The 23,641-nt window shown below is 36.4% G+C and overlaps 1 protein-coding gene across 10 annotated transcripts in view; it reads right to left on the bottom strand.

The window, feature by feature from the left end:
* Positions 1 to 23,641, bottom strand: part of BBS9 (Bardet-Biedl syndrome 9) — a 279,729-nt gene that overhangs the window by 65,318 nt on the left and 190,770 nt on the right. Inside the window, exon 23 of one of the 10 annotated variants that reach the window (XM_090142277.1) lies at positions 20,655 to 21,486. The exons of 4 other annotated variants lie outside the window; for them this stretch is intronic. In XM_090142277.1, the coding sequence (XP_089998403.1) occupies positions 21,287 to 21,486 (200 nt within the window). In that variant the 3' untranslated portion in view covers positions 20,655 to 21,286. 5 more of the 10 variants (XM_090142272.1, XM_090142273.1, XM_090142274.1 and 2 more) reach the window with 5 other exon arrangements.

The following is a 23,641-nucleotide window of genomic DNA, read 5'->3' as shown; positions in this document are numbered from 1 at the left end:
ACTGCTTGTGGGACAATTTGAAGAAATATGTCCAGACAGGCGAGATGCAACTAATCTGTTGCTTGCCAGGAAAGTTGCATGTAAATGCCACAGAAAGTCCTGAAGAAATGCCTCATAGCTTGCTTGTTCAGAGCAAGCTACCAGGAGATACCAATGTGTTTTACAGTATGGTCAGTGATAAAGAAAAATGAGGTGATGATTATTTTTTATTCCTCAGCTTTCAGTTTGCGTATTTCTGGTGATAAATGAAATTGTTTTATTTGCAAGGGCAGCAGAGAAAACAATGGCTCTCTTACAGAAAAGGAAATAGAAGTGTTACAGAACCAGACACAACCCTTCCCAGTTTCCTTTTGACAATCAAAGAAAAAAATACATACGCAAGCATATTTCCATTGTGGATAATGAAATTTGAGACTCAGATCTCAAATTCTTCTCAAGAATTCTCAAATTCTTGCCTTCTTGTTGGCAGAATTAAGTTGAGAAACAAGTCCCAGTTTCCCACTTTTAATATCTCTGCAATATTCAAAGATAATCTGTACTTCTCTTACTCTCTTTTATCAAAGAAACAGTGCAGATACAAAATGAGCTTTTAGAAATGTGGAGATTGTAGATTTGATTACATTTTAAAAGAAAATGTTTGTGTATTTTCGTACACTATTACAGCATCTAATTAGGGAAATTGACTTATTTTGCTCCTGTTCATCCTGCATACAAGTCTTCTGTGTTTCTCAACTAATTTGCCTCACCCGTGGCCTCAGTAATAACTGCCAAGCCTTTGCAAGCCTCTTTTTAAGCTTTGAATATTGCCAACAGTGCAAAAGTGCTTGAATAAATGTCAGGGAATCTAAGGAGCTTGTGTATTGTAATGTTTGAGTTTTTTATCAGGAGCTGAGATTCGATAAGGTCTTGTTTCTTTGCAACAGAAGTTATAACCTTAGAAATAAAACAGAGCTGTATCATTATATGGATAATCCAGCAAGTGCAACAAGATAGACAGAGCCATTCACAGTCCATTCACAGACCACAGAGCCATTTCCAGACTAGACAGTCATGCAAAACACTCTGCTGTGTCTCACCAGGATCGTTATACAAGCCACACAGAAACCAAAGCAGGTCTGAGTTAGCATCTTTTTCCAGAAAAAATAGTGTACAACTCAACAGCGACTGAGGTCTGAAGATTTTGAATTCAAACAAAAAGCAAACACCATGTCATTTGGGATACTGGTATATCCTCCAAGTGGAGTGGGGTGGCATCAGGTGGTTCCAGCCAGCCCACAGCAGGATGTCTTAGCAGGATTACTGGAGAACCTCAGAGCAGGAAATGCAAAGCGTGTTTATGTGTCTGCCTCAGTGCTTCCAAGGACAGCACATCAGACCTTTTAGTGACCTTATCATTTCTATTTCCTAAATCTATTAGCATATCAAAACCTCAGACTCAGATTTTTTGTTACTGATTATAGCTGTAAGCTAGTGATGCCACTGTATATAATTTTTTTTTTCTCTAAATTTACAGAGTAAAATTTTACCTCATTAGAAAACGTGGAGATTTCGGTTCTGCATATTAATCAAACAGGCCAACTGTATCACAACTCAGAGATAGAGACACAAATTTTGTCTTGAATGAAACGCGATAAATAGAAACATGATGAAAACCCTGAAACCTCATATTCTAATTATTTGTCAAAACAAAACAAACAACCAGGAAAAAAAAAAACAACACACTAGCCTAACAATTTCTCAGGTAGAAGCAATGGATTTTTCTTTACACTACAGATTACATTAGGTCTGACCTTTGTATTGGATCTAAAATAGCCACTTCCCTAGCCAAATTCCTTGTGAGTTCTCTGACAAGCAAAAACTGGTCCAGTGACATAACTGAATTTGCTTTGGTTATATACTGGCAGCCCAGTACTGATTTGGCTTTTCTGTAAACCCTGAAGAACAGTGCACCAAGTGAGTGGAAGTAGAACAGCTTATGGTAGAATACCTGACTGAATCTCTTCAGCCCTACTGTCTGTTCAACTGAGGAAGAAAAGAGAGATTGTTGGGTCATCAACTGTCTCCTTTTCATGCTAGAGAAAAAAAAAGCTACATATTTCAGCGCAGAAGCTTGCTTACACTCATAGCAGTTTCTCAAAACTAGAGAAAAATTATCCTAACAGCAAAGCAAGTTTTTAGAATAAAAACTGGCAGATGAAGCAACAAAAGGCAGAGACAAATTTTGAAGATCCACAAAGACTGCAGACAAAGAACCTACAATATAAGAGCTAATTGCCAAGTTTTTAAAAACAGTCTTTTTGCCCTTTTTTTTTTTTTTTTCACAAGGCCAGATGAGTCACGTAGGGTGGCAAGAAATGATTTTATACTTAATTATTATTAATCACTCACGTTCTTTTTCTTCTTGTGAGCTTAATTTGAAGAAAAATTAGAGCCATCTCTCACCAGCAATGTCTGAAAAAAGTTTTTCACAGGGAGTGTAGTGACTCAGGTTACACCTAAATCTCCAGTAGGTCCTTAATAGTGAATTTGACTGCTGTTACACGTAACACTTAGAATAAAAACACCACAATCTAACAAACTACAATTGAGATTCAAGACAAGAAATTTCTCTATTTTAGCCTGATTCATCCGCAAACTTTTTCAGTTCATGTAATGTGTCTGCTTTAGTTTCTCATCATGGGTACAACTACATAGGTCACTCCAAAAGTAATGCCTCCTGTTTATTTCCATGGAAACTGCAATGGATACAAAGAGCATAACAACACTATTTGATAGAGCCCATTCTCAGCTACAAAACACTATTTTTCAACATGCCTTTTTTCCGGTGATGAACAAGAGTCTGTGTGTTGCTCTCAGAAAAATCCACGCCACCACTGTCACCTCCATCTCTGTGGCACTAAATAAAACTACAGTTGAAAAAAATAAAGGTAGAAATCGATTTACTGACTATTCCAAAAAAGCTAATACCGAATATAACCTGCTCTGGTGCCTGTACAAAGTTGCAGAGATATTAGAATGGACAGGCCATCTCTACTTGGCAGACACACTTAAACAAGGACAGTCAAACTTTCATTCTTCCTTGCAAAAAAAGTTTCAGGGATGTACTGAATACAACATTCATGAGGTGAAAAATATTTGCAACTGGAACTACTGTTTATCCAGAAATCAAAAAATAAATGGCTACATGCCCCTTCATCATTCAAAGGATATAGGAAATGTGCCATTGCCAAGATCAGTGACTTCTGCAAACTATCATTCTACTGAAAGCAATTTTGGGAGGCTTAACTTTAGACGTTTTTTCTCTTAACATTATCAATGAATTTTCCTGTACTGTGCCTCTCTAACACTTTTCCAGTCAGGAGATTCAGCATTCAAGCAATACCACCTGAGCAGAGGAAAGTATTAAAAAAGACAGCAAGAAAGGGAAAAGCATGAAAGTGATTTAGGTCTCTTGGGTAGTTTTTAAGATTACAGAAAGCCACAAAGTGAAACTCTCCCAAAGAAAATGCAACTTTGAACTTCCTGCTTTAAATGAAGTGTTTTCTATCCACCACAGTGATAATTTTCTACTCTGGTAAAGTACTAAATTCAAATTTAAAACCTTTGTAGTAGTTAAAGGCTTAAATTAACAGTATAGAATCTTTACTCTTTTCATATTTTCAAATATTAAATATTTTCAAAGTATTAAAGTGAACAAGAGGTTGTGTGGCATTTGTCAGTCTATTAGAAAAAAACAGCCCGTGGATTTCATTATGAAAGAGGAAGGTCATGAAAAGTTATCAAGATTCGATTAACCCTCCTTGATAAAAATGTACCCCTCTGACCTTTCCTTTCCCTATACTTTCATGAAAGTTACTCCATCCAAAGACTACTGAACTGTTTGCTTTTCCATCTGTAAAAATAGCAAGCAGCAACACTAACAATACACCTAATTGACATTTCCACATTAGTATACTGCCTACAAATATCAGAACATCAGTAAACTATTTTTCTCCTGCCCAACAGGAACAGCAAGATTTTCTGCACATCAACAGATATTTAGCCATATAATTCTGTAAATTATGCTGTAAATTACCTTTCTTCCAGTTTGCCCATGCTACCAGCTGAATGAATGTGAAGAGATGTTGTCATTCTCTTAAATGACGTGATTCCACAGGATTATTTTCCACTAAACCTTCATCTTTCGTAGGGTTCTAATGCTAGTAGTCACTGCTAACATTATATTAAATATATTTAGGAGAATTTTTTGCCAAATCATTGAGACAAGGAGCAAATACTATGGAAAGAAAAGAATGAATAGTTAGAAAATGAAAACAAACCAAACCATGGTCCAGTGAACTCTGGCTTTGCTTTAAACACATTAGCAAATATGTACCTCACTGCCTCATTTCTCCCACATTCCATAAACCGTGCTATTAACCCCTTCCCTTTGGTCATTGGTAGAACCTCAGTGTACCATAAGGTATGTTCAAAAACAGGCAGCCTTTAAGGAGTTAACTTTTTTCCACAAAGGTGAAGAGTTTTGCTGACCCAGGGTGAGTTGGGTTGAACAAAATTCAATTCTGCTATAGTCAACAGGAAAGTAGGAAGGAAAATAGGATTTAACAAACAAAGCATAAAGTCCACAGCAGGAAATCATTATTTGAGCAATTGTTCACTTTGTTAAGAGACTGGACTGTATTAATATCTATCAGGGCATACTGCTGTGTTTGTGGTTTCTCTTTAGTGCCATGTCCAGTCTAATTAGTTACAAAGTGGTTGTATAGGCAAGCGAAATCTGCAATTGTGTGAGGTTTCCAAAGAATACAGAATACATATGTCATTGATGCATAATCTGGCACCAGCTTATTCTGGTTAAAGCTTGAGTGGTTAACTAAAATTAAATCAATACTAAAGGAAGTTCAGAAAGCCAATAGAAGTAGCTCACAGAAATAGTTTCACTGACCATTACAGCTGCTACGGATTAGGCATGTTAAGCAGTTCAGTTTGAGTTAACATTTTTAGCAAAGATACACACAAATAGCTGCCTGCATGTTTTGCAGTTAAAAGCATGCTAGTAACACACACAGCATTGTTCCAAGCAGCAACTTGGAACAGTTATCAATTTCAGTTAGGTTCTTCACCACAAGGAGGTTAAAGTAAAGTATATATTTAACACGGCAGTTAAAAAATAGATTTTTAGACAAAAGTTCTGTGAGCTTCAGGTGAAATTCTGACACTCCGTAGGGTTTCACAGGCCTGAGATCCTTACTCAAACAGTAATCATAAGCATCATCAAAAAGCAGTCAATAATAACCAGTGAACAAGCTAACACCAGCAATGTACAGAAGTAGTTCCTCAGCTTTCATAGCTATGAAAACTGGTCATAAACTGGTTTCTTCAGTAAATTCCAAAGCTTCTAGCACCATAGGCAGAGCACTCCACTTACCATGCAGCAATATTTCAGATGTCCTTTTCCCAAGCAAAGAGAAACACTCACCTGGCTGCCCTCCATATTTGAGCTTGTTTAAAGCTACCTCAAAAGCTAGAATCAGTCTCTGAGAAATGAACTTTTGGTTACAAACCCCAGGTGGTGAAATAAGAAAAGGCTCGCAGTATAACATAACTCAACTTTTTATCAGACTCAGACAATTTAGATCAATACGAAGCCAAGGGAGTTCTGCCAATTTACGTTGGTTTGAATGCAGTTCAGTGATTTGTACTGAAGAAGGATTTTGACTTACTTCCTTCAGGATGTGAGTGTGGCCCTGCCAAGCACTGTTTCCCAATACTGCAGAGACTTAGAAGTGACAAATGATGGATATATTGTTCTAATCCACCAGTACTGCTCATATATCATCCATTACAGAATTTGAGGGACTTGTTAAGGCCATCTTCAACTATCAACATTTTACCCAGTTCACAGGGCATAAGCTGCTCAGAGACAAAAATTGGAAAAGGTCAACATTCACAGCTATTGCAAAATGTATCACATGAATTGCATTTCACTGCTGACTCAATAACTCCCCTTTCTCAACCTTGATTTTTCAGATGATGTGACTATTTCTTATATCAGAGACTTGTAGCATTATCACTTGCCAATATGAAACATGCAATTTGCATTTCTTCATGGTACCATGCTTTGACCATCTTTCAAGACTGTGGGATCAAAACCAGTATCTGGCAATGTTTCTATTTATCTCTAGATGAGTCCTATGTTGAAATACAGAAAACTGGTGCAATAAGTTTAAACTAAGTTTAATGTATATACATTAACAGTGATTTAGGTGGAGTTGTTTGTATTTTACAGATTCATGTGAGGGATAAGGCAGGTTGCTAGTAATAACCTTGATTTACAGAACATAATTTGGTCTGTTTATTGAGAGAAGAAGACTAAAGGTGGTCCTTTATGTTATCCTTTCAGTGACTGCTTTTTTTGGAGACAATAACTTCATTGTAAAACCAACAACTCAGTGCTCATCCTTACTCAAGATTGCTATTCGTTGGACGTAACCTTAGGGGTGAATTACAAAGCATTAAGTATTTGGCTGCTATAAATTGTTACCAAGAAAGAATGTCATTATTTATTTCAACTTCAGGTTTTTTAAGGTGTTGTACTGTATTTACTCGTAAAAGAATACTATCTCATTAAAGCACTGAATTCTGCTGCCAGAAGCCATGGTATTATTCAGGAAAAAGTTTTAAAGGACAAAAAAAAAAATCACAAGATTACATTCCACTTATGTCAGTCAGGGCTTACATAGTAAATTCATCATTAGTGCAAACATTATGGAATTATATGTTTGATCCCAAGTATTAAATATATAAAATACTTATTCTGTCATTAAAAAGAGAGCATGACATACAGATCAAGTCTTATCATGAGAACAAAGTATTCTTGTAGTTTTGATACCAGGCTTCCACTCAGTAGAGATGGACTCAGTTCAACTAAAATTACATATATTTGGGAGTGTATAATTTGAAACATATTTAAGTCAACACTCCAAAAAAATAGGAATAGTAATGCTGTTTTATTCAGCATAAGATTACTTCTTCTAGTAAGATATTATATGCAGTTACACAATAATGAAATAATCTGGACTTAAAAAAGATCATAAAACTTGAGACCACATTCTCTAGTGATGTGAACTCAGGAAGAAAAAGGCATACACAGATATCAGACTCTGAAAGAAATGCAGCAATAGGTAAGTGTTCACTGAGTGACTGTGAAATGGCATCTAGGCACATTTAATATGAAAACTAACAGGAACACGCAAGATAGTATCTCCAGCTATTTTACACTCCCTGATTATGTTACAAACATTTAATACTTTCCACACCTCTTTCACCAAGTCACACATAAATCTTATTTAGATTACTTGGTCAATAGCAATACAGTGCAATAATTTCTATTGCTTTGATTCGTAGAGGAACTCTAGATTCAGCATACTTTGAGATCGTCAATGCTGAATCCAGACCAGGTTGCTCAGTGTTTATCTAGTCTTGAGATCTCCAAGGAAGGAGATGATAGAGCAGCCAGGTTACCAGGTTGCATGAGGAAATCACCAGGCTGAGAACTATCCAGCAATCAGAGAGATTGATGCATGGTATCATGTGGTGACGTAGGCTGATCAACAGCCCAGTCTTTAGTCCCTGCAAGGGGTAGAAGCTAAGCAGTTTCCAACCCTGTGGAGACAGATGGCAAAAACACGTAAGCTGAGATAGACTGGACCCTCAACTCTGCTCAGAGCAGAAGGAGGAACCTCCTCCTTGCTGCTGAAGTCTCCCTCACCAACAAATACAAAGATTTGGAGATGGAAAGAGAAGAAAGTGTGGTTAATGGTTCAGAACTAGAAAGAGACAACCACATTAAGAAGATCCAACCAAGGACCTGAGTCAGTACCACTGCCACCATAAAATGTGAAGGACCTTAATAATTGGAGTCTCCACACTGAGCGGCACTGAGGTACCTGCTTGCTGCCTGCCAAAACTCTGCATCTGAAACATCATTAAGAGACTATCAATTATGATAAAGCCAGAGAACTACCATCCACTCCCACTCCTTCAAACCAGGTCAGCAGATACTGCAACTATGAAATTACAAAATGTTATTAAAGATTTCATATCTCTTGGGAGGATGTTTATGGGATCAGGAACACAAGTAGTGTTCTCGATCCTCCCAGTTGGAAAATGGGACCTGGGCAGAAGGAGGAGAACAGACAAGTTGAATGAGTGGCTATATAGGTAGTGTCACAATCAGGGTTTCATGTACTATGATCCTTGGACATACCTTTAAGAGACCAGGAATGTTGACGCTGACCGGGACACAACTGACCAGAAGGGGCAAGGATACACTGGGCAGCAAGCTGGTTGAGCCTATCTCCAGAGCTTTAAACCAAATTTGATGAGGGAAGGAGATGTACTTCTGAGTGACGGAAAAGGGACAAGGAACGCTGTCACTTTAGGAAGCAGCTGGAGAAAATCTCAGTTCTGTCCTAAAGGAAACTGGGAGGGCTCTTCCAAGGAGGTAATGTGGCCAGTAGCCCAGCTGAAGTGCCTCTACACCAATGCATACAATGGTGAGGTCCTGCACAGCCTGATCTAGTTAGCGGTTGGCAATCCTGCCCATGGCAGGAAGGTTGGAACTAGATGGTCTTTAAGGTCCCTTTCAATCCAAGCCATTCTATGATTCTATAACTTTTGCCCAATTACTTGTAATAATGTAAATAACACAATCAAAAATATATTAATATAATGGACTGCCTTAAAGGCTTACTATGACTTAAGTAACACCTGATAGTCTGCATCCTGCTACTATTCTAAATAAGAAAAAATATTGGTTTTGGAGTGCATAGTTTAATTATGCTTTCTTATTTACAATTGTTGAGAAATCAGAATATTTTAGAAATACTGGGTATGCTGCATATACAGAACAAGAATATTTTCTGTGCACTTTTGCCAACCAAGAAAAAAATTCTCTGATGAAGACATTAAAATCAACATCTTCTCTTCATATTTTATGATCTATCTCATCTAACATATTCATAGACTTATTCCTGCATAACATATCGTTTAGAACACGTGACATTTTTCATCTGCAAAGCTCATGCTGCATTTAGTCTCTTCTTATATTGACAGCATAGAAAACTCTCTTCCTGCACTAACACCATATGAAACTCAATCCTTCTCCACTGTTTGTTTTAGAGAGTAAGAACCATCATCCTTGTCTTCATATCTCTCTCAGATGCCATCTCTTCACATTACAGTTTTCATTGGATGTCTTATGAATGTTAAATCATTTGCAGACTTAACACACACACAAAAAGTCACCATAAAACTCCACTGGCTCTTCAGTAAAGAAGCTTGCCTTATTTGGTGTCATCTTGATCTGATCTTTTTATTAGTATCCTCAATCTTCTCCCTCAACATACAAATAAAACATTTGAATTTTGAAAAGTGTCTTAAATCTTTCTGTAGGCAAAAAGTATTGCAATGCATGACTCCTGCTTTATACAAAAAAAAAAAAAAAAAAAAAATTAAAAAAGGAACTATTGTTTCATTTGTTAGGAGTAGGTAACATCACTCTGTGGACTCCTTGTAGAGCTCCAGCAGTCATAAAATGCCTTTGTGTAATGTATCAACATTCCTGATTTTTTTTGGAACAAGAAGAACATCAATATTAGAATTCAGGAAGCAGGAGCCTTCATCTAACCAAAGAATTCTTCACAACGAGTTATGTTTGCCTTCTATGTTAATAAAAAGCCAATATGCATAATTTATGGAAGCTAGATACCAAACATTAAAAAAAGTCACAAAGCCATAGGAGTTTTTAATGGGCAAATCTTCACCATTTAAATTGATCTCTTATACAATATTTTTCTGCCTGATTGATTACATTTTACTTGAATATGTTTGACTTTGATGCTTGTACAAAAATTCTAAAGAGCAAAAGAATCAAGAACCAGTAACATTCAAACAAATGAGCGGTCACAAAAATGACAGAGCTTGTAGAAGACTCCATTTTCTCCCAAAGCCATTATTTGATTTAATACTCCATTATAAAGCAATGCTCCTTTCACAAAGATGGATTCTGAGATTTTAATTTCTTGTTGGCTTTTATGCTGCTGCTCCTTAGGGACAATGACTTTCTGCAAGGAATGATGTTTCTCCAAAATAACTGTCATTCTCTTTTTATAGCAAGACAGGAAAGTTTCTTCCAGAGTCAAGAATTGAAGAAGTATCAGAAAAATTATATAAGGTCTAAACCTTGAGCCACATCAAGAGGAGCATTTTCATTAGCTCATGCAACTATAAAGCATATACAGCTATAGATCTTTAGTATTTTTTCATTAAGGAGAATGTATAACAAATGGTCTATAGGACAACAAGGCCACCAGCAGAAAATGCTTCTTCACTCTGTTCCTTCTTCTTATACAGTTAATCATTTTACAGTCATGCACTACATGACTTTTACAGCTGGTATCCTTCTCATCAAAATGTCTGGTTTGATTGTGTACCTTTGATAGAAAGATTTAAAGATATTCATTGACTGGTATCATCAAAACTAGTAAAAGGAAATAGAAGAGAACTAGTAAAAAGAACTTTTCAGAGATCAAGAAGTAACTAGGGTTTTTACTGGCCACAGTTGTAGTATGGGTGGGTGCTCATGTTCTTGACAAGTTTAAATTATTAGAGATTTTTAAAGTAGCTGTCATAAATATTATGCAACTGTAAATTAGTTCTTATTGATCAGTCTGCAAACAAAACCCATAAAAAAAAATTAAAAAGAAAACAAACACAGCAACAAAGAAAACTGATGGAAAAACGCTTTACATTAATTTCCTTCACATTTTGCAATCTTAAAATTGCATTAAAGCAGCATTTCAATATAAAAACAAGACTGTTCCTACTTACCTGCTTTCCTCATTTTGACTTTTTAACAACACAAAGAGAAATACAACCTATATAAAGAATATAGTTCTTCTACAAAAGCTCTTTCTCAGGTTGGCTGCTATAACACAATTTAATACAAAGGTTCTTCTGCAATAATTCCATTTGCTCAATAGTAATTCAAGATATGTCTTGTTAAACTGACATCTTTCTATTTTTTGGAAAAGTTTACAGGGAAGAACAGTTTTGGACAAGAATAATTAAGACCGAATGTAAATGCAGCACAAGGAGAAACATTTTTTGATTTATTATCAAAAAAAAGTCTTGCCTTCCATAGTTCCTACATGATCCAAATATACTGATGATCTTATTGTAATTAAGCTGTCACCGTACATGTTTTCATCTAGGACTGAGCAGTTAGAAATTGCTAAAGGCTGAGCTATTTACAACCACCATCCTTTTCTCTTTTTTTTGTCCTTCCCTGAAAGAAAACACTGCAGCACTACATAATTGCTTTACAATGTCTATTGTGGAAGATTTCACAAGGAACATAAAAAGTTTGTGTGCAGAGCTGTTTTCTGTAAAGGGAGTAAGGTTACAGATCGACAAGCAAATTTTACAGGAATTTTCACTGTCACCAAGGGGGCAGTTTGTTTAACCCTTTATCAATAAAGCTTTGCCACAGGAATACAACAAATTTCCCATTTCAGAGAGCTTTCCCCTCACCTATCCCAATAGTTTCACTCTTCCACAGCAGTTTCACCAGTCCTGTTGACTTAAATTTTAGATTTCTGCTAATGTATTTCTCAATATCTTTTTTCTTAATAGTGTGTGTTTTGAAACATTGCCCATTCTTTAATATAAAAAAAAATAAATACTTTTAAAATAAAAAAAATACAAATATTCATCAAAGAAACCAAAGAAATGAGTTTGTTCCCAGTTTCTGAACCAAAAATCAAAGTAATCCCTGCAGTAACTCAGTGATATTGGTCCTTGGCCTTATTCCTTGAGGAAATTACTCTTCCAATACACACATCTCAGAAATATCCTCTCCCATTTACAGATTCCTACACGGCTTTTACACTTTTCCTTGTGGCCTAATCTTTGCAACTAAAATAAATTACTAAATAAATTACTACAAAGGTCCCATCTACATGGGTACTTTATTAATGTTATATGTTCATAGTGTGTTTATAAGAAATATCTTTAAACACACAGGGACAGTGCAGGGTGACCATGCAACTGTGGAATTCTGCAAATAACACATAGAAAAATCAAGAAAGTAGCTTTAGGGTCTACTACAGTGTATGGAAAAGTAGAGGAAGAGGCTCAGGAACTGGATAGGGAAAGACAAATCTTTGACCATTGATCCCATCCCACTCACAATAATCAAAAGCAAAGCTCCTATTAGGTAAAATGACATCGGATCAAGCTTTTCATGAAAAGGGATAAACTTCTCTCAGGGCTCTCACTCAGAGATTACTATTGAATGGACTCAAACATATGCTTGTAAGTCTTCCTGAAAACACCATCTTGGGTGTATTCATAAACAAAGGAGAGACGCGCAGAAGATTTTCCTGAGTCAGACCTCACATGAGGAAAATAGCAGCCAGAAAAGCAGAAATGAATGGCATCGTAACAGAGAGAAGTAATATAATCTCCTAGCCAGATTTAGCTTCTTGAAATAAGGAGACAAATCAGATAAATGGCCAGTCTTCAGTGAATGCATGTTTTACAAATCCTTTTACTGTGTCTTCATCCATTTACCCTTTCTAGCTCTGATGCTGGATTTACCCTTTCTGCAATCACAATGGGCAGCAAAATAAAATGAATATTATAGGTTGTAATCTGCAAATGTTTGTGTTTTCAATGGATCTCCTTTGACAAGTAAACCCAATTACAGCCTGACTCCTATGCTTCACTGTTAGAAATGACTAAAACTTTGAAATAATTGAGAAAAAAAACAAAACACCAAACCTTAAAACCAACAATAAGCAAATGAGACACAATGGGACATAATTTCTGAATGGGACTTCTCTGAAAGATTGGTATGATGAAATAATAAATGAAAAGACATCATACAGGAAATATTCCATGATTGTAAAAGAATTGATAGTGTACCCAGCTTCCAAATACAGCTTCCAAAAAAAAAAAAACGAATGAGAAATAGAAAGGAAAAGAGTATGATTATTACTTGGAAGCATTAGAAGATTATATCTAAGCAAGTTTATAAAAGCTTTGAATGTTCACCTTGAGCGGAAGAAAAATCTGAGGTGAGATTTTAAGAAGAAAAAAGATAAAATACTGAACTCTCTCCACAAAAAAAAAAATACTATACTCTCTAAATAAAAAAAAAAAAAAGACATCTCAAAACATTACTGCAGTTCTCAGAACTTCAGCTTCTTACATGTCCTCAACTGTCTACCCATAGGACAAGAAAGAGATTGTCAGAAGAAATAAGATAATCATGCAACCAAAGCCAATGGTCTTAGCAAGGTATTTGTCAGTGGACACCAATACCAGGTGCAGAAAAACCATTGAAACATTTGGTTCTTGGATTTTATCTTCTGCTTTGTACACACTCGACCAACAGCTGGCTGAACTGAATGAGTAGCCATGCTAACACAAATGTCTTTGATTAAAACAGCATCCTTGAAGTCAGAAAAACCTCAAAAACCAGGAATTAATCTTCTGGAAGCACTGAAAATGACTTCTCTTTTTCCACAGCTGATAATAAGGTGACTTAACAGAACGTGCACTCTGAAATGAGAGGTGATCTAGCAAAAAGATCATGACAAACATCCACAAATATTCCATTATTTTCTGGTGTGTGCAGACTTTTTCCATTAGAAAAAATCAATCTTTACTGTACTCTATTTGCAGCTGATTACGTTTCTAAAGCACAATGCAAATTTTTAGAAAAAAAAATCAGAAGTAATAATATCTAGAAAGTAAAATGAAGCTAATGACCTTAGAATCTCTCCAAAAATGTAATGAACTTTCAACACATGTCCAGTTCTTAGCGCAATCCACTTTGAAATAAAACCAATATTTGCAAAATTATTCTAAGAAACAGTATTTATATAGATTTAGCAATATAAATGGGGATTATTTATTGTACACACTATTAATTTATATTTTCTTTCCTAAAAATGCCTGAGAAACAAAGTGCATCAGAACAGCACTCAAAATCACCATTCACCTGAATGCATTCTGCAGAGGAAGCTTCCTCAGCACCATGAAGAATAATTGGATATCATGGTTCTGGAAACAATCTTCCTCTTTTCAAGAGATAAGCTTTATAATTTCATCTTCACCTTAAAAAAAAAAAAAAAGGAGCAGTAGCTTCCGAAAACCACAGAGCAGATAGCTTACTGAACCACACTCACATTTGGGTGAGATCCTAGATACACTGCAGTCAACAGGGAACAACTCCGAACTGCTGCAGAGAAGGAGGCTTTCAGCCCTATAAAGTATTACCCCACACACAGCTCCACTGGTCAGCAGCAGCACAACAGCATCAAGGCTGGTAGAAACGAGTCGTACAGCATTGCTCAGTTCTCAAGGGAAAATAACTATTTTTATTTGGCCTGATGTAAAATTTTAAGAAAATTAATGCTTAATTGTGATCCTGTCTTTCTGCATGACCTTGAGTCAGTTTCAGAATCAATACATCTCAGGTCCTCCGGTACTGAAATGAATGTAGTACAACTCCCCACCTCTTTAAATCTTCATGTCACTCGGATGAAAGGCATTTTGTAACACAAGTGCAAAATCTTGTTATTTATTAAAGGAGATACGTACCACAGGCCCACAGTTAATGTTTTCAAGCTGTCTCTTTACCTTTAAATCTAATCAGACAATTATCAATTAATGACCACATCACCACTATCAGAAATACAAAGGCGATATAAGCATGCCTTTGCCTGACCAATCGGCCATCTTCAGCAATGAGTTGCACAGTTTTATCTACTTATCCTAATGTACCCCCTACTTCAGTAGATTCTAGCAGTCTTAAGAGGATGCACCGAGGCTAACCAATCCTAATTCCAGTGGGTGATATGCGGTCATTAGGGCTGAGGCACTCTCAGCTTTAGTTTATGAGTTACTCAGAGGTTACTGCAAAGACCAGTCCTTATATTCAGGCTTCTCAACTCAATTGCAAACACAGGTTCAGATTTCCAAGCCAGAAGGCAGATCTAAAAAGCAAAATATTGTTTTAAGCTGTAAAATACTTATAGTAGCCACCCTATTAAATGTTACAAGAATGTACAGCATCCAGAGCAATATTTGCTAATTCATTTCTGAAAAAAAGAAAGGAAAAAAAAAAGATTTACACTGACTTCAGTGACAATACATCAAGAACAATGTGCGATTGGGATTACTGTATTTCTTACAATTTACTGCACAAAATCAGTACCTACATATGGACAGCAGAGTCTGAAAACACACAATAGTTATTAGCAAGTAAAATCAGCCAGCTAAGATTATTTTCTTTACAGCAGGATTGAAAGATTCAGGTTACTCATGTAACTCAGTTCTTCAGTGTTGAAAGATCAGAGAAGTGATTTTTCTGTTGTTGTTTTGCAGAGGTTTTCAGGGATTTTTTTGGTGGGTTTTTTTTTTTTTTCCTCTGTTTGTTGCTTGTTTTTAACATGGTAACAAATTACAACTAAGGAAGAAAGTACGTAAATGACAATTTAATTTCCAATTGCAAAATACTTTTTACAAAAAGGAGCTGGCTACCCTTGAAAATACAAAGTACTGTCAAAAGCAGTGGATTTGACAGAAAGACGAGAATGGAAAAAGTAGTTTTTAAGGTGGTGGAATTAAAAACAACCAATCCAAAATAGAGCTCTTCTCCATTTGTCAATTAATATTACCACGTGCAGATGATTTTGAGATGCAAAGAAAAAAAAAAAAAAGAGAAGAAAAGAAAGAGGCTCCCACACCCTAACTCCCAGCTGCACTTATTGTAGAAAAGAGAAAAGCAGATTATTCTTCAAAGCTGTAAAGGTACTTAAGTTTAAAACGGGTGAAATGTATGAGGCATGCACTAATTGTGAATTTAGACCTAACAAGAATCTACAAAGTCTAAAGGAAAATCAAAACTTCAAGACACAGTGGAGCTGTTGGATAAAAGGGCAGAGTTGCTCCAGACATTTCTTTTACATTGAACTTTGAAATCACCAGTTTTAATAGTTTTATTAAAAGGCTGACACTGCATCACATACAATATCTAGCCATACACAGAAAGAGAAACAAAAAGAAAATGCAACAGAAGTAGGAGTCACTGCCTTAAAGCCCCAGCTATCAGTGTCCCATTGTCATCAACTGAAATAATTCAGAAGAGGAGCACTGGGTTGTCTATCATTAAATACTAGGAAAAAAAAAGCTGTGCTGCAAAGAATAAACTTAACCATTTCTTTCACCAGATGTGTTTGTCTTTGTTACAAGTTTCGCAATACAACTGGATGGAGTAGTTCTCAAACTACCCATCTTTCCTCTCAACACCAACTTCTTGGACTGAATGATCTCAGAAGTCTTTTCCAACCTTGGTGATTTTTCTATGATGCTTAACAAAGGCTCAGAACACAAACATTTTTCATTGCTAGCACCATGCTACGAGGCTGGAATTTTACCAGGAAAAAAATAGAAGTTCCAGTAGCATTACAATAGAAAAGAAATTTGCAGAGTGATTGAAGTACAAGCAGAGAGTTCACAGTCACAAACTGGTCTGCATGAACTGTACACAGAGAGTCCCCATGGAAAGCTTTTAAAGTTCTGCAGGAGCTGCAAATAGCTGCGAGGCCCAAAGCAAAGCCAAGGAACACTTGGAACTTCTGAGAAACTGAATGTCAACACAATATCATTTATGAAAGTATGCAGTGAATTCTGAGAAGCTGCCTTGCAAGTCTTGGTCCAAGCAACGACTTTAGCAGGTGGCTTAACTGTTTTTCCTGCTACTCTTCTTGAACCACTTCTATTTTGCCCATGGAGTGAAAAGCAACAGCCAGTGTAAATCTCCTAATCCCTCACTCACGACATTTAAGCAGACAGCATGGCCATGAACAGCGTGATTCAGGTTAAATTCTCATTAAAGGACTTCCCTGCCTTAAGTATTTTTCAGTGACAGTTTACAGTGCTAGCACAGGAATATGACAGACAGGCAATGGGCTGGAATTGTGACAGGAAGCTGTCACCAGGCCTTTGCGAGCATCCGAGTGTTGGATGATATCAGGAGGTTACCCATCAACAGAAGAAAAATAATTTCCACACGAAAATACTCATCCTTGGGGTCTGTATGAATTCCTGCTGGTGTCTGACACACTTGCTGCTTCAAATATTAGAGTTTAGAGGGGCTGAAGAACCCTGGACACTGCAGGCAACAGAAAAGCAATCTGACACAAAGGTTACTGCTAACTAACTACTACTTTTCCTCTGTTTTGGAGCCAATGATTTCAGGTACATATAGAATTAATGCTGCAACTATGTAGGAATATATTTATCATTCAGATTGGAATGGCAATGCAAATAGAAAGGGCTTGCACATCCAGAAGAACTGTTCCAGCCTTAAATTCAAAGTCAGTGCATGAAATAACCACATGCATAAATCCATTCCTATTCAGTATGGCAGTCTGTTAATATTAAAACATTCTGGAAACCCATTGGCTTTGCCTGCCTGAATATTGCAATCAAAATGGATGACTGCTGAATTGTGTCCCCATGCTACTATTTCCATCATAACATGTATCCCAACAGCTTCAGTGGTTTAAGTGACATTATGAAGTGGGATGATTGAAAAACCTGCTCCACAGTCTTTTGCACAATAAATGTTAGACTACAAACGGAGATGTTCTCATAATCGTTAGCTAGTAAAAAGCTATTTATTCTCTTTTTTATTTGGCTGTGACTGTTTGCTCTTATCTGACGTAAGAGTTGAATATAAACGCAAGAAATTTCCACCTGTAGAAGGAATTACTGAATCAGTATCACGAGTTTAGGAATATTTGTCAGTAAGGCTTACACAATCATACAGATGACAAAATCCAGTCAGTTCAGGAATATCTCCTTTCATTATGTTCATGGATATCTAATATATTGACATCTGTACTTAAACTGTAAGTGTGAACAATCAAATGGGGCTTAAAAGTAAGCTGCTTCTACTGTATTCTGCTTCAGTGAGAAAACCAAAACAAAACACTGAACAAGTTTTGAAGCAAGAGGATGAAAGCCTCAGCATTTTTTTTTTAGATATAGAGAATTCTTCTGGTTTCAATGCCATGCATCCTTCAAATTGCACCATTACCAAACATGAAGGAAAACACAAGCTGTTTTAAGATATCTACAGACGTCTCCGATATCCGTACCTTCTGGAGATACAGAGAATGGACAGAATGCTGATTTGTCCCTTTTTCCTTTGCCACATGTCACAGTCTTCCATTTAGGCTCCTTAGACACACAGGAAGTGCAGAATGGCTTGTTGAACACATGTTCATAAAATCAGACCAGGCACACAGCATTATTGAGAAGGACATACTCAGTTCTTCAGATTTCAAGTCAGTACAATGCACTACAGATCTTGCACCAACATTTTAGAAAAAAATATATGTATAAAAAGTAATTTATCTGGGCCATTTTTAGTTACTTATGCAGACTAAATTTAAAGACAAATTATGTTGGATTTTTTTTTTTTTTTCCAGTTTTGTCACGCAGGCTGTCACTCATAGAAATGTACAGATGTTACAGTCAAACCTCAACCACGTGACTTCTTTCAACAGACTACAGCATCAAGACATACCTTGATTGTGCAGCACTTCTTGAACTAACAGGAACAGAGACCTCTTCCTGATATAAGACCATAAATATAAAAACATAATCTTGATGATAGCGTATGGAAAAGATGAAAGCAGAGGATCCTTTTTAGTTTTTAATTCCAAGTAGACTGTCAGTACAGTAATGTATCACATATGCATCTAGAATGAAGAGACCATGATAGAAAGTTATACTACCCAGAGCTATAGAGATATATCAAGGTTTTCCTTGCGTGCTTAGTGCATCCAAAAGCATAGTTTTAGCAGTGACAAAAATCCAAAGAACAGCTTGCAAAAGCTATTATCTTCAAGCTAATTTATGCTGCCCCATAAATGATTATGAAAAAAACAAACTATTTTTCCAACAGATTTTTTTCTTTATCCTCCACTGTAGTTAATTTTTTTTGGACACTGTATATGACCATAGGGCTTTCAAGTGCCTTGTGTTGAAGCCCATAGGCCTACACAGCAGATCAGTCAGCCTAAATCCAAGTCTGAACTAAGATCAAAACAAAAGAAGTACAAGTTCAAAACCACAAGAATTATTAGTTCAGCTTGTCGACTATATTTTAATAGTTTTACAAGTCTAATTCTGAAGTTGTTGTGAAAACTAGCTGGCAAAAAGAGACAGCTATAACTTATCAGGAAAAAAGCACAAAAAAATGTAAGCAATCCTGAGTGATTCTCAACAGCTGCATTTTTAAAACAGAATAAGGATTGCAAATGCATAAACTCTGATGAAAATACTGATTTATTTTTAAGCATGCTGTACTTGGAAAATCATTATGAACCAAAACAAGGCAGAGCTCAGCAATGGAAAAGCTGAAAGAAATCCATATGGGCTTTGTCTTTCCACATTTTTCTTTCCCAGACAAATTCAGCTGCCTTCACTGTTCATTTCTGCGCCCCCAAACAGAACTTCCCTCCCTCTCTTCTATTCCTGCCACCTTCAGTACAGACCTCTGGGAATTGACTCTCCCCATCAGCCCCTTGGAGCCACTTATCCATTTGCTTGTCATTCAGATCCTTCCCAAAGATCCAGTCTCTCACACATCTTCAACATTCCACAGACATATGCAGTCATGCATACATGCAAGATTAAAACTCAAATCCAAGAGAAATTAGGACCCTAACTGTACTTGTGAATCTGGGCCTGAATGATCGGGCTGAAAAACCAAGGGACAACTACATAGTAGGTAAATTTAACCTAAATTTGATTCTGCATGCTGGAAAGTCAATGTGCTAAAAGCTGAACTGGAGTTTCAAGAGAAATTCAGAATACCTACTTAGGAATCATTAACTTAGGGGCTGAAACACCAAAAAAAAAAGAAAGTTTGGTCATGTCTAAATAGTTCAGTGAGACAACAAAATATCTTCAAAATAAAGATTCCCTTATAAATAAATAAATAACTGTGCTTTGTATCTGTTGGAACAGCATCTCTTCCTCTATCAAAAGGGGACTGCCTACCAAGCAACTGTATTGGAGTGGATCAAGATCTTCACTGGAAGAAGGTGCCTTAATAAGCAGAGTTCTCCCTTAATGTCTCCCTTCTCCTACCTGAGTTTTCTTAAAACATATAGCTGTCAGGTCCAAATTTTGCTCTGAAGTAGCACGAGTGGATTTTATTAACGTTCACAAAATGCCCAAAGGATCAGGTTTTGTAAGGGAACTGCATAGCAGTCAGATGCATCCCCACTGACTCAGTGAAATTCGGGGGGACTGAGGGGAACTTTTAGTCCAACAGATGTGACTTGGTGCATATAAGGCACATGTAGGGCTAAAGCAGAGCACAAGCTCTCTAGTGATTTCTTACAATATTTGTTCGATCCTCCTAAGTCCCTAAACACCAAAACAGGTGTCTCAAATCTTTCATTTAGAAAAGAGACACTGTGAAAGCAATCACATTTCTAGTTCAGAACAGCGTCATGAAGACTCTTTGTGATCTAATAAACAGATAAGTAGCTGTATATCTTCATTTGAAAAATAAATACCTAAGTTGCTCTTGGAAAATATTAGTCCAATGCATCATTTTCTGGTGTGTGTAATGACAAAACCCATTATAAGTTTAAGACATGAAAATACCCCATTACGTAAGGAAAAGAGATCATAACACTGGGTTTCTTATTTATTTTTTAATTTAAAAAAAGATAGCTTCTACAGACTATAGAATGTGCAAGAAAAAAATTTAAAAGAATGAGCTTTAAAACAAAGATCTGAAATTAGAAAGAAAGAAAAAGAAAAAGAGAGAGACTAGAAGAAAGGAAAGACAACAGCATGTCTCAATAAGAAATTCTCTGTGGTATCTCAGCTAATATTTATCTGTAACTGCAGTCCCCCATTTCACTGTTCATGGCACTGCCTGTGTGAAACAAGCCAGCAATTGGCAGTAATGCAGCCTGATGAATAATAATCTGCAACAAAGTGTTAGAAAGGAAGAATATTGAGAAAGACAATAGGGAGAAAGTAAATCCAAGAGAAAGCTGAAGATACAGAATTTGTTTTTGGCAACCCATTTCTGTATCTCAGGAGAAAACTGCTTTCCAGCTTGGTCCAGTAAGAGCAACAGACATGCATAAACAACAGGAAGAATGCAAATTTTGGCTTAACACCACACTCCTGGCTGGTGTGAAAGTGCCCTGACATGAGATGGGCAGCCAGCAGAGGCTCCATGGCGGGCAGCACCAAGCACAGCATGGGAGGTTCTGGGAGATCTCAGCTTCTGCTGAAATAATTTCCAGGCACTCAGGACCAGGCCTCTGGTTGTCCAGTGCCAGATGTTACACAACACATTCCTGGAACAAGCTCAGGATAGATGAGAAACGCTATGTTTAGTACAGGACATAATGGGTTATGAATCAGGCACACTGAAGACAAGAAGCTATTCTCTTTTCAAAAAGACGTACTTCCAACATGCATAAAACACACCAGTAAAACAGTGACTGCAACTCTGAAAATATCACTGCGGGCCATTTATTCCATTTAACACACCACCTGTACGACAGAAAATAGAAATATGTGAATGCAAACGGAAAGTAAAATTGTAGCACAGTTAAATGTGCCACACACAGAGACCTTTTCATACAGCATTATCATCCAAAAGAAGAAATGTCAAAGGCTATAACGTCAGTGAAGTCTACTAATAAAATTATATTTTATCAAGGCTGAATCCAGTGGAGACAGCAATAAAAGCTTGGTAAACAACATCAAACTAAGCTTCAGAAAATTATATTAAAGGGCACAAAAATGAGTAACAATTTTTATTTTCATTTCAAACTCGACTATTTCGATCTAAGGGAATTTTGCTTTTGAAGTAAATTGGAGGACCAAATCAAGGGGTTTAGTCACCTAGGAGGTGCAATCAAGTGGCTAGCTGGCTGAGTTCCAAAGTACATCCATGCTCTTAAATAGCAGGTATAAATTTGTCCCTACAGAATTAGAAGCCATCTTTCAAAAGCAACTCCTTGACTTGTGAAGTAACAGATTATTATATTTCATGGTCAGAAGGCTTCTCCGTTACAAAGAAATTTGAATCAAACAAACAAAATAATTGGAAGTGAGAAGAAGGTGCATTAGTATCAGGTATGATTTTTTTTTTTTTTCAGTTTCCTTTAACCCGCTATATAGCTTTATAATTAGATCTGATCCAAGTGAGGCAAATTAATCCATACAAGTGAACAAAGGAAATCTTGAAATGAGGCTTCTACTCTTTATTAAATTACTTTCTTGCAAGATGCTCTGCTTTTGAAGTTATGAATGTTTTTAGAAGTCTCCAGGCAAGTTCAAACATATGTTTCTATCCAACTTTACCATCGTGAAGTAGAATAGCCAAAAAAAAAACAACCAACCCCAAAACAACACCAACCATCCCAAATTTCTGTTAAATCAGATCTATGGAATTATACAGGGAGGCTCATTAATTATGGAGTCTACCCAGTTATTTTTCCTTCCTAGACCTTCTTCTGACACAGGTTTTTGAACTTCTGCCCAAGTGAAGCCTGTGAATCAGCATCATTTACAGCATTCACTAAGACAATTGAACATGGTAAAGAGGACACGTATAAAAAAAAGATCTAATATTTTGTAAGGAAAAAAATACATGTATTTTTTAAATTGGTAGAGCAGTACACAATTGAGCAGCTCACAGTTAATGCTTTTCAGATAAAATTCAAGGAAAATTAAATTGAATGAACTTTTATTTGCCCTCCTATCATTTTTTTATTTTACTCTTGAGTTCAAAAAAACCCATATATATACTTTACTGAAACATAACATGAAACTACGGATTCAGGGTACACAGTATTAAAGCAGCTATGAAGGCTGAAATTTAAAATGGTTAGAACAACATATCTTAAAAACAGCTCTCTAGTGGTAGTCAAGGACTTTGTCTTAAAACACTTCCATGTGTAAAGAATAAGCAAAGAATAAATATTTACAGAAAAACTAGAACAAGAACACTAGCTTGGGCCTCAGTTCTGCAAACCACCTGTCTATGAATAGCATCACTTCTTATACAACAAACTGTTGTCATAAATGTATGATCCTGCAGGACGAGACGAGAGAATGTAAAACTATACAAAATTTCAGATAAGAGAAAAGTGAGTTTAAAGGTATTCAGCCTTTGTGCTTTTCAGCCTTTGACATCATTCTTTTGAGAAGGCTTTGCTTATCAGGCAAACATCTCATGGCGAGTGGCCTTGAAAGAAGCATTTTTTCCAAAGATAATTTCTGTTTAGAGAAAAGAAAAATTGTTTGAATGAGTGGTTTTTAGATGTATAAACCTAATAAGACACAGCTGTACTTCTTCCTTGTCCAAATAAATAAATTTAAATCAGACTGAGAAAACAACAGTTAATAATCTAAGAGGCAGAATGGAGAAGAAGATAGAAGAAGAAAAGCAGTTCTGACGACTGCATTTTAGACTGACCTTCTCTACTCATGAGCGTAAGAAAAAACAGGT

Source organism: Phasianus colchicus, chromosome 6, assembly GCF_987193195.1.
Source record: "Phasianus colchicus chromosome 6, bPhaCol1.hap1.1, whole genome shotgun sequence".
Lineage (NCBI taxonomy): Eukaryota > Metazoa > Chordata > Aves > Galliformes > Phasianidae > Phasianus > Phasianus colchicus.
This window is presented reverse-complemented; position numbering and strand designations above follow the sequence as displayed.